This window comes from Rhinopithecus bieti, unplaced genomic scaffold (assembly GCF_001698545.2).
Source record: "Rhinopithecus bieti isolate Rb0 unplaced genomic scaffold, ASM169854v2 scaffold_23748, whole genome shotgun sequence".
NCBI lineage: Eukaryota > Metazoa > Chordata > Mammalia > Primates > Cercopithecidae > Rhinopithecus > Rhinopithecus bieti.
Genome location: NW_016811596.1, coordinates 2,326,369 through 2,338,845, shown reverse-complemented (window position 1 = coordinate 2,338,845; position 12,477 = coordinate 2,326,369). Strand labels below are relative to the sequence as shown.

Sequence of the window (12,477 nt, the reverse complement as noted above, 5' to 3'; positions counted from 1 at the left end):
GTGACCAGAAGAACCTTAATTATTTTGAAAATTAAGAGAAAACCTTTTTTTCAGGAATCCTTGAATCAAAGAAAAAATATAAAGTAAACCAATAAGAACCCAGATATTACAGTAATGAAAAAATGCTTTGCATCAAAATCAATGGTGTTCAGCTGTAGTTAAGAAGAAATGTAAAACATTGAATGTGCTTATTACTAAAAGAAACAGCTAGTATATTTTTTAAACCACAACAAAATCAACTACAAATATTAAAAAAAAATTAATAAGATGAAAGAGAAAATAAATTATTTAGGAACACAAAATAATATAAGAAAGAAAATAGTAAAAATAAGAACCAATAAAATAGGTGAAACTTTTGTGGGCATGATTTAAAACAAAGAGTGAGACAGAACAAAATCGGGAGATAGGTGCTAACACAACACAGCCCACATCTGGAAGAAAAATTCCCATTTTAGAATATCATTGGAAATGAACTTTACGTCTATTAAAAAATTGTTAACAGTCTTAAGAGCATACTTAGATAGCCACATGTACAACACAGGAGCCGGTGAGATTTTTTTTCTAAGACTGGAAACCCAGGAACGTAAGGAAGGTGGGTATGTCAAAAATAGGACAAAGTAAATGAGTTGGCTGTTTAAATAACAGGCTTGAAAAAAAAAATGCTTGGAGGATGGAAGGCAGTACTTACAATGAAAGTTTCCATTTCACATGAACAGAAAAACCTAGGTAATTAAGAGTTCTCAAATCCAAATTGATAACAAAAATATGAAAAGTTGCTCAAACTTAATAGAAATTAGATAACACAGATTAAAACAAGCTAAATTTGTGACTATCAAAATGACAAAAACTTTTAAAACTTCTAAATATATTGCTGAAAGTAATTTGGAAAATATAGTATTCTCATATATTTCAGACAGGAATTGGAATGCCTAAAACCTTTTAGGAGAGCAATATGCTAATATCTATTAAAATTAAAATTATCCCAGTGAACATTATCCTGTATTTCGCTTTGACTCAGGAAACCTCATGTACTAACGAAAATTTATTTCCACAGACATAAATAAACATCTCTTCATACATATAAATGATATGTTCCACCAGACGAATTTTTTTTCTTTTTTTTTTTTTTTTTTCTTTTTTTGAGGGCGGTCTTGCCTATTGCCCGCCCAGGCTGGAGTATAGTGGTGCAAACACAATTTATTGCAGCCTTGACCTCCTGGGCTCCAGTAATTCTCTTGCCTCAGTCTCCCTGTAGCTGGGACCACAGAGGTGCACCACTATGCCTGGCTCATTTTTGTAGAGAAGGGGCTCACTAAGTTGCCCAGGCTGGTTTTGATCTCCTGGAGTCAAATGATCCTCCTGCCTCAGCCTTCCAAAATGCTCAGATTAGAGGTGTGAGCCACTGCTCCTAGCCTCTACCAGATTGTTTATTGATATTTTTTTCACATGGGGAAAAAAATAAACCATTAGGTGAGGGAGCAGCCATCAGTGTGTAAAACGGTTGACTGAACTCTATCAGAACCACCCAATGGAAGAATGTACTGCTGATGTGGAAAAATTCCACCCTACTTTTCTTTGCCTGCATTTCCTATATAAAGGTAGGGTTCTGCTTGTCTTTGTCAATTATTGATATTTACCTAGAGGATGTTCACTAAATTTGATGAGTAACTTTAGGACAATTGGACTTAAAATATGAACGATGTGGCATACACAGGCTTCACTTCGGGGAGTCAAAAGAGAGTTTGGAAGAGATAGGAAGAGTTGTTCACTTAAGGTTAGGATGCTGCAGATGGAGAGAGCGAATGGTGACTTTGGATATGAACTGCAAGTCTAAAGTAATATAGTGGGGGTACTCTGGATTGCAGCTGATTGCAAATAAGCTGTTTCCATAAAAAAAAAAAATCCAGGTGGCATGGAGAGTAATATCAGAGACTCATTTAAAAAATGATTAACAATTCTCCATAGGAAAATCAGGGAGGCTACCTAGGCAGTATATAAAACAACAAAGCCCATGATACCTTTTGGATTCTAAAAATCCCATGAATCTAGAGGTGGATAACAATTTATGTGGCCTATGGAATAAAAGACTACTTTAAGCCCTGTATTTTCTTCTCTTTCTTCACTTTATGTAGCTGCAAACTCCATGATCAATAAAATGAAAACAGTACTGTTAAGCCCCTCTTATAAATGAAATCAAAGAAAGAATAAGAATGAAAAATGAGTGAGAACTTTTATTTTGGAGTAAAGATTGTGGTCTTTACCTGTGCAATAAATTGCTCACATATTTCATTGTCGTTTTTCTCACAATTGCTTGAAGAAAAATACTCTCTGCACACCTGGATTTGGGTTTTCCCTTGCACAGGTTGGCCAAAGGTGTACCTAATAGGGGAAGGTGTAGTTATGATTACAGATAACCAATATCATAGCAATATTTTGTGATCTTCTTCAGAAATTATGTAGGAAGTCTCTAAACTATGAGTAACCCAGGCTAACCAAATTGAATTAGGAATCCTCACCTACTGGTGAGGTTTTAGGTTCCCCACAGAATTCAGGTTAAACTGGGCATTCGATCTCTTAAGAGGATTTGCCTGCTTTTTAAAAAATCAAATTCAGGGTAAGGCAGAATCTAAAATAATCTAAAATCTCATTGAATATGATTTAATGCTTAAACTGAGTTTTTTAAAAAATATTTTAATCTGATAGAAACATCATAACATTATAGCGCTTTCCCTTCTATCAGAAAAATATATATATATGTCAAACTTGGATGATTCAGAATCTTGAAATATTTCCACATTAGTATTTTAAGCATGAGTTTTTATTTATCACTCAATAAATATAAAGGCTGTGGGACTTGGCATGAACTGGTTATGCTTTGACCAAAAATATAATACCTTATGGGGTGGGTTTGAGTATCTCATTTTCTCCTAAAACACAAAACTACAACACAAGATTTGTAAAGGTTCAACCAAAGGCAAATCTAGTTAATTGGAGTTTTCGTTTTGTTAATAGATAACAAATGTAAAACTAGCATATAATAAAAGTGAATATTATTTTCACAGATTAGAATACTTTTTTCTAATTGTTGGACACTGATATATATCATTTATTTTTCCCAGTGACCCTGATTTGTAAAATGAGGTCAAGTAACTTACTTCTCCACATTGTAATTGATGAAACTAAAATTCGAACTCAGATCTGCCTCACTCCATGGCCTTTTCTTTCCACTCACCTTTTTCTCTTTCTATTTAAACATTCCTAACACTTCTGAGATTCTGGGTCAATTCACATCAATAAAATCATGTGTCAGGTTTCATGATCATATAAAGGCCAGACTTAGATCTGGCCACAGATATTTCTTCTTACGTCTGAACATTTCTTCTTATTTCTACTTAATGTCTTTTATTTATAAAATAAAACTCTTACTGTAGTGTTATCTGTAAGCTAACATATGCCCATAAGACAGGTAGCTTAAATGTTTAAAACAAGACAGAATAAACATTCTCCCTTTGTTTGTGATTTGAAAAGCTTTTCATGAATGCTAATGCAGTGTGTTAAAATCTCTTTGCCTATAGGTAAATTTTCTTCCCTCTTAAAAGCCTAAGTCATCTCTGAGATTGTTTGCTAAAATAATCCAAGTTTTTCTTGTTTTCTCTAGCCATTCTAAGCTAAATCCCAGAAAGGACTAAAGAAACACAGACACAGTATCATACAATTTGAGATGAACCAATTTGGTGTGAACCTTCTAGAAGCAGTGCTCTCACAATCTGCCCAGAAATAACTTTGTAGCAAGCACAGCTCCAGTCTAGCTGCCTGGCCTCTTGGCAGGATATTATTATTGCTGATACTGATTTACTCCTTAATGTAACTCTATCCAGAATACAATATTAAAGAAATCTCAAGAAATCAGGTTTGCAAGTCTTTTCCAAAGGCCATGCTTGGGAAACATTTTTTCTCTCCCAATGTGTTGTAGTTTTTTTTAGTATACTATTGTGCAGATAAATAAATGAGATGTTAATGCCGTTGAAAGCTCTGGTTTTGTGTATGGCCTTTCTAGTGAAACCAGTTTAGGACTCCGGATTTCTTCCAGCTTATATTTAACACCTTATCATTTTCAACATCAATGATCTACAGTCTCTCATCTATTACGTATATTAAATTCTGGTATTTTCAACTACTCTTCATTAAAACTCAGAAAAAAATTTCTAATCGTTTCCTAAAGTCAAAACAAGATTTGAAATGCTGCTGAAAACTGGTTTCCAAGATTCAAGATTCTCTGGGGCATCAAAGGCATCTTAAGAACCACCCTTGCACGTTCATTAGACAGCCCTTTAACCAATGTATCTTTACTAGACTGCTGAAAATACTCAAAGGCAAGTAATTTTCATGACATAAGTTAAAGTGTTTAACAAATATGACAAATATTAATATTGTTGACTGTTTTTATAAAGTATATGACAGTTATTGATTAGGAGAGCAGCTTTGAAACTGAGCAACCTAGGTCTAAATCCTAGTTCTGCCATCAACAAGCTCCATTACTGTTGAGAAGTTATTTTAATTCTCTGTGTCTTATTATCTTTCTTCATAAAATAGAGATGACAATAGCTCCTATCTCATAGCACTGTGGTAATAATATACGCAGAGCTTAACAAACTAGTTGACATTCAAAAATGTTAGCTGTTTGTTTGTTTTTTCTGAGACGGAGTTTCACTCAGTTGCCCAGGCTGGAGTGAGGCGGCACGATCTCGGCTCACTGCAACCTCCACTTCCTGGGTGCAAGCAATTCTCCTGCCTCAGCCTCCCGAGTAGCTGAGATTACAGGCGCCTGCCACCACGCCCATCTAATTTTTTGTATTTTTAGTAGAGACGGGATTTCACTATGTTGGCCAGGCTGGTCTCGAACTCCTGACCTCAGGTGATCCCCCCACCTTGGCCTCCCAAAGTGCTGGAATTACAGGCGTGAGCCACTGTGCCTGGCCGATTGTTTATAAATTATTATTAGAAATTTGAGAAAAGGCATTAAAAAAGGGGAAAAAATTAAAAATAATTTTCCAAAAACAAAATACAAATTTCTGAAATCATGTATTTTTTTTACATTAAGAGAATTCAAATAATTCAGATTAAATTGATATGATGCCTTATTTTCACTTTGCCATTTCAGTAGCTCATATTCTTATTTTAATGAAAATATGCCATGATAGTGAAGATTCAATGAGACAATTTCATACCAGCTGCTAGAATTCTACATTGGCACAACATGTTTAGTGAGGAGTACGGCAATCAGAAGACTAAAAGAATGGTACACATTTTGTCTTGGTAATTCCTTTTCTGGAAATCTTTCTTAAGTAAAGAATTTTTAATTCAAAAGCTACCTATTATGTGTTATACACAAAGACATATACTGCAAAATTATTAATTACCAGGAAAACAAAATGAAACAGCCAACATGTTATATAATAAAATAATTAAATTTGGTACAGTCACATATAATTATGTTTGTGCAACAGAAAATTGGAATTAATGAAAAGATTGGCATAATATGAAGACATGTTTTCTTAATTATAATAAATAGAAAAGTATGATTGTAGTCATGGAAAATAGTCATTAAAATTAGAGGAAACTTAACAATGTTAGTGACATTACAATGTTAATGGCAGTTGGTCAAATTAATAATAGGTAATGTCTTGTATTTTTCTCCATATTTTTTCAAATATTCTATAATGAGGATTCATTGCTTCTCTAATAACATTAATGTAAGCATATAAATAATTAAAGTTTCATGGTTAATCTCACATCTCATTCTCTCTGAGCTTTGTTTTCTTGTGGAGGTAAATCTCCTGAATAAATACTTACTTAGCACAAACATCCACTTGGAATTCATCATCTGAAATAGTTACTGTTTCTGGTGCACTGACCGTAACTTCAAACTTGGGCAACACTGGAAACAAAGAGAAATATATTTTAGTCTGCACAATCACAGGAAATTGCAGTCTTATAGCTTACTATGATTCCTGGTACCTTCCATCTGTACGAGCTATGTATCATTTGCCCCAAATTGCGTGGCACTATTCTACATGGTGGTGTCTCACTAATGATTAATTCTTCCTCTTTCTTTTCTTTTCCCTATCCTCAGAATTTCACATTTTGTTTCTTTTTGCTTGTTTGAGACGGAGTCTCACTCTGTTGCCCAGGCTGGAGTGTAGTGGTGCAATCTCGGCTCACTGCAACCTCTGCCTACAGGGTTCAAGCCATTCTCATTCTCCTGCCTCAGCCTCCTGAGTAGCTGGGATTACAGGCATGCATGACCATGCTAGGCTAATTTTTATATTTTTAGTAGAGACTGGATTTCACCATGTTGGCCAGGCTAGTCCCGAACTCCTGACCTCATGATCCACCTGCCTCAGTCTCTCAAAGTGCTGGGATTACAGGTGTGAGCCACCAAACCCAGCCTCACATTTTGTTTCTATTGCAATCTCTTAGATCTCTCCTAGAAGACTGTGGGGATTCTAGGAAAAAATGTGTATTTTTCTAGGGGGAAAAAGAAGGCAGGAATCAGAATAAGGATACTGGGGAAGGAATGAGGAGCAGCAAAGTGCTGATGACGAAGCCAACCAGGTCAAGGAAGGGAGATCAGGGAGATAAAGAAAATCAGATCAAGCTTCACCTACTCCTGCCTAAGTGTAACATAAATGTTGTTTTGTTCTATCCTTTGAACGCTTCATCTACATAGGACAACTACAAATAGCAACTGGTTACCATATCTTTTAACAGCAAATTGGTGTGTCACTGTCTTCCCTGAGTTTTTTTTCACAACAATCCAGTAATCTCCAAACATTGGTTCCGAAATCAATTGGAATGAGAGTTGGGTAATATTTCGGAAAGAAGTCACATTTTGCCATTGAAAAATCCGATTGTTTTGAGGATCCTAGAAAATAATGAAAAAAAAAAATAGACAATCAGAGTTTGCATGAGAGTATCACCCTTTGCTGATATATTTTGGATCGTTTCTATAGTTGTTGGAAGTAAGGAAAATGCAACCATTTTATTGCACTAATTATCTCAAATTGTAGAAGCAACATAACTTCCTCAATGCATTCAATTCCAATCTTAACGTGTATCTCACTTAAACCCAAAATGGCTAAAAAATATTGTATGTAATGCTTTTGCTTTTGATCCTTCTAAACCAGAGTTCCATAGTTAAAGAATTAGAAACTTGTTTTGCTTGCTTCAGAGTGGTGCTGTCCAAAGCGATGGACTCACACCAAAAGGGTCACAAAGAAACACATGCTAACAAATGCTTATAAAAATTGCCACGGGTTTTTATTTAGTCTCTACATAAGTTGGTCATGAATTGCACACTTTGTGTGCAAGAGCTGCTAAGTGGAAGTTGTATGACAAGAGAGGATTGATGATGCCAATATAAATAAATTTATTAACTTATTAATAAATTCTAGAAACAATGTATATTTTCTAGGGGGAAAAAGAAAATAAATTTATTGATATCATTCAGCTGTGATTAAAGAAATCCTGACTAAAAGATCTTCATAAAAGACAAAACATACTTCACCACTCACTACAATTTTTTTTTCTTTCCTCTACTGTAAAGTCTAGAAAGCTAGAGGCCAGGCACAGCGGTTCATGTCTATGTTCCCAGCAGTTTGGGAGGCTGAAGTTGGAGGATTGCTTGAGCCTATGAGTACGTGACCAGCCCAGGCAACAAAGTGAGAACATGTCTCTACAAAAAAATTAAAAATTAAAAAATAGTAAAGCATGGTGGCTATTTTTTTTTCCTGTGTAGCTCTGGCCCCAGCTACACAACAGGTTGAGGCAGGAGGATTGCTTGAGCTCAGGAGATTGAGACCGCAGTGGGCCGTGTTCACATCATTGCACTCCATTCTACACAACAGAGCAAGACCTTGACTCAAAAAAATAAAATAAAATAAAATACAAAAAAAGTCTTAAGGCTGAATTTATATCTCAGACTTCCTTTCAGTAAGAGTTGTACAAGTGACAGAGTGTTGGTTGATTAAGTGTAAGGGGAAGTTACTGGTTAGAAATTCTCTAAAAGAATCAGGCCTAGTTGGCAGTGAAAATAAAACAATACATTGAGGGTAGCAGAGAGGTTAAGCAGAAAAAGCCTGGATCCTTGGCAGCACTGTGTTGTTGCTAAGTGTCTACACTCAGACTTAGTGGTTTGTGAAAACAAAGAATCTTTACTCGTTTAAGTCAACTTTAGTTAAGTTTTCTGTTACTTTCAATGGAATGCAATGTTAGCTGAATCAGGATGTGATGAAAATACTATTTATAGATTACTGATAATGCAGACAACATGAAAATGACTGACATAATAATTATTCTACTATAAGAATGAGCTTAGAGTAGGATACACCTCTGTAACAAAGTCAAAGCCATCTAAATTATACAAAGACTATTTGATGCACATATTTACATACATAATTACTAGTGCTAAGCCTGGATCTCAGTGTACCCATCTTCAGACATAGCTAGCAATACTGTTGCACGTTGTATGTAACATATTAAAATACATATGTTGGAGTTGGTTGATACAATTTTTTAATGATAAGCATACGACTTCAAATAAGTTTGAAGACCCCGCTATTCTAGAGATTAGAACAGTTAGGAGGAGCCTCTCTTAATTATTTTCTGAAAACAGAGTCAGTTTTATAATAATATCACCTTCTAGCATATTTCAAAATTTTTAGATGTTTGTGTTTTCTATTTCCTTAAAACAAGAAGTGGGTAAATTAAGATTGAAAATGGCCAGCAGCCAAAATTGAGCAATTTCAGGCGAGGACACCGCTTAGAAAAATCTCAATGCTTTATTCTCCATAAAAACCAAGATAATGCATTTGCCACACGGCTTACAACAAAAGCAGCAGTACTTGATTTAGACCTTCATCTGATGCCTTACATTGTGTATGCACATAAAGACTTTCACTTCCCCTTATTTAAGTCATCTTAATTTCTAATTATGAATTATAAAAACCAAAACAAATCACCTTTATCTAAATATTTTAAAAGAATGAATGTAAAAAGCAGGTATCTTACCTGAACTATGATTAAAGGATACTGAAAGAGGAAAAAACAATACAGATTAATACTGTAATAGCACATGATTTTTTGCCAAATATTGCATTACAAAGTTCTAAATATGTCTTAATTTAAGTATTGAAACCTAGCCCTTACTTCCCCAGAGGACAACGTTTCTATGGCTAAAGATGCCAAGAAAATCACAAATGCAAAATAAATCCAAAACATCTTCTGGAAAGTAGAAAGCAGGTTCCATACAACCTATGTTTACTTTACATAATGAAAAGGCCTAAAAAATATACGTCAACTCACTACAAATGAAAGTTTTCCATTTAAACATGAGGTTAGCATGGAAGCTATACCCATAAAATACCCTATGTTGGAACCTCATTTCCACACATATAGAAAGCTTCCTGAAGAAGCTTTATGTAGCAATGGATTTGTCTAATTTGTGTACATTTTATTGTACCACTAGAAATTATTGAACTCACCAAATCTTCAACAGCCTTGAACTTGGTATCCAGGGTCACAATGCGAAACTGAACTAAAAGAGAGAGAGAGAGAGGGAGAGGAGGGGGATGATTCTTTGTCGGTGTTGTTTTTATTTTCCCTCTAGGTATGATTGCTTGTAAACAGAGAAATTAATTGCCTTGCAATCATGGAATACTATGCTCCCTTCTTCCCTTGCTCTGACTTGACCCTTTCAGATTGGGGTTCCGTTGAGAAAGATCTCTTATTGCACATTGATAATTCTTCTGTTCAGGATGCTCTGCTGTGACCAAGGCTGACACTAGCAGCTACTACCGCTGGGAACTTTTGCCCTTACAGCCCAGAGAGATCTTCAGCATTGGTGACAGAATTAGTCATAGAGGGATAAATCTGAAATACATACGGCAGGAGATAAACATAATTTTCCTGAAAAAATGTACTGATGCTAGCAAACATTAATTTTAGCAGAATTCTAGAAAAACTATCTTAGCTAACTTTGTATACATAATTTTCATCATAGCATTTTAGTGAGTCCAAAAGAGAAAATATCACTATAAGAATTCTGAGTTTAGTTCTATTTATTTTCAATAAATGATGTATAATAATAACCAGAATTAAATGCAGAGATGCTTTCTTTCAACTCTTTAATTTTACAAATGAGAAAACTAAGTCCTAAGTAACAGAATTCACTTTGCAAAAGCCAATTATTTATTAACAGATCCAAGACTAAAACTAAACCCTCTGAATCTTGATTTGGTGTTCTTTCTGCTACCTTCTACTTACAACAACAATAAAGAAAATAGAAGGGCTTTACCTAGGTTATCAGATTCATTATTACTTCTACTAGTATGAATAACAGTGACAATAATATTAGTTAGGGGTCTTTACTGAATGTTAGGCACTATTTTACATTGACTATCTTATTTTACTCTAACAATATTTCTGCAAGTGAAACACTTTTATTTCCATTTTGCAGGTGAAATAACTGAGCCTTAAATAGAGAATTAATTATCTTGCCCAATCGGTAAGTTATGGAGCAAAGATTCAAACCAAACAATTGTCCTCCAAATCCTATACTTGTAGCCATTACATTATATAGGCCTATCGCTAGAATTTGTAAACACTGAAAATGGTATTGAAAATTTTATGAAGCAAAGCATTCAATTACTGATGTTGGAGGGTACTCTTTCATAACTGACCCAGGCAACCAATAAGAATTCCAGAAATTCACAATTCCGTGATGTTAAGAATCAATTTAAGACTAAAATTCAAGTTTGAATTGCTCTTAATTTGGTGAGTGCATTTCTGAAGCCAATGATACTAAGGAAACACAAATATTTACTTACCTTTCTCTCCCGATTTATAGATGGGTTTATCTGTCTGTATAAAGGTTGCCTTCTCCTCTGCAATGACTGCTACAGATCTTCTCTCAGAGATTTGATGAGTAGCTCCCTTAGCCAGCAAAGTAATAAAAGCCAACTGTTCAGATGACTTCTGAGAGACCTTTTTATGTGGAAGAGCAGAGAATGAAGAAATTATTTTTGGATGTTAAGATGGTGAACAATGTCTTAATTTGGTTTCTTAGAATAAGAGAGACTTGTAAACCTACGTTTTACTAATGAGAGACAGTGATTCCATGTTATAATTCCTTTATTTAGCATGAGGACACTTTCTAAGTAGCTTGTTTCTTATATCTTCTTGCCTTTTGTTTATGGTTTTTGTTGCCCTGAGTCCCAACCCTTCTCTTCTTTACTTACATTCTCTTTCCTCAAACTGTGGAACAATTTTACTACCTAAAAAAAGTTTTTACTGTTACCTCATTACATCTTTTTACGATAGAAGTATGACAGTATTTCCCAAGTTTTGTTGCATGTGAAAATTTTCTTTATTTCTTGACTTCCAGGTAGTATCCAATTTTCTTTCCTACCTTTTACAATTCATCCCCAACCAAGATTTGTTACCTCTCTAAAATAATTTTAAAAAATAATTTCATCTTTCCATCTGAAGTCCCAAACTGTCAAATTCAATGCCTGACCTTGAAATCTGCACAAGCATAGAAGTTATCTTCTTCCACAAACTGGTCAAAAATAGTGGTATTGGATCCATCATATTCTAAGACGACACTCAAGGATACAGATTCATTAAGTCTTAAGAGGTGGAGACAAGCTTTTCCTGCAGAATCACTCTGAATCACAGAGGAGACCCATAGGATATATTGCCTATGCAAAGAAAGCAACTGACACTGTAAACGCGTGCAGGAGAAATGGAGAACATCCACAGAAAGCATCTTTACCTTGCTGAAATATTCCTGAAGCATGCACCTTTTTCACAGATGGTATTACAGTAAACTTAGGCACAGAGAAGTATCTTAAGAAAAATATGTCAATTGTCTTTATATTTGCTTAAGATTTATAGAACAAACAAACCGGCACTCAGTCTCAGAAGGTGCAATGGTAAAAGTGTAATTAAATTTTAACATGAAACATATTTAATGAGGTCATTTTGTTAGTGCTTTGCTATAAATAGTGCAATATTTCCTTACGGTTCTGAAGCCACAGCAGCAGTAAAATGAAGCAAAAAGGTGCTCAGGAGAAAAGTAGCCACCATTTTATCCAGATGCCTGAGTAATAAAGGTTTCAAGAGAAATTTTCTCACTGTCTCTTTCTCACTCTCATTAGAAATTAGCTACCTCGACTCTCCACTTTCCTTACTTCCTTCTGCTCTGCCTCTCTCTGTATATTGTTGCTTTTATAGTCATACACAATGGAAGATCAATTACTTTTTGGCGCAAGTACCATGGAATCCACCAATCACGTTTAGATCATCTCTCCTGTTACTTCTCCGAAAGGTGTCACTTTATATGCAACTTCCTGCTTAAGTTCACTGGACCTTGCTCTGTTTTTAGAATCAGCAGCACAAGTTGTACAGGAAGAAAGA

General features: G+C 34.9%; 1 protein-coding gene across 1 annotated transcript in view; it reads right to left on the bottom strand.

Annotated features, from left to right (window-relative positions):
• Positions 1–12,147, bottom strand: part of LOC108543697 (ovostatin homolog 2) — a 46,640-nt gene extending 34,493 nt beyond the window's left edge. Inside the window, exons 1-8 of the mRNA XM_017894305.1 lie at positions 12,083–12,147; positions 11,576–11,759; positions 10,887–11,043; positions 9,543–9,595; positions 9,070–9,090; positions 6,757–6,925; positions 5,854–5,938; positions 2,262–2,379 (exon numbers count right to left, since the gene is read on the bottom strand). Coding sequence (XP_017749794.1) covers positions 2,262–2,379; positions 5,854–5,938; positions 6,757–6,925; positions 9,070–9,090; positions 9,543–9,595; positions 10,887–11,043; positions 11,576–11,759; positions 12,083–12,147 — 852 coding nt within the window. The remainder of the gene's footprint in view (positions 1–2,261; positions 2,380–5,853; positions 5,939–6,756; positions 6,926–9,069; positions 9,091–9,542; positions 9,596–10,886; positions 11,044–11,575; positions 11,760–12,082) is intronic.
• Positions 12,148–12,477: the final 330 nt, after the last annotated feature.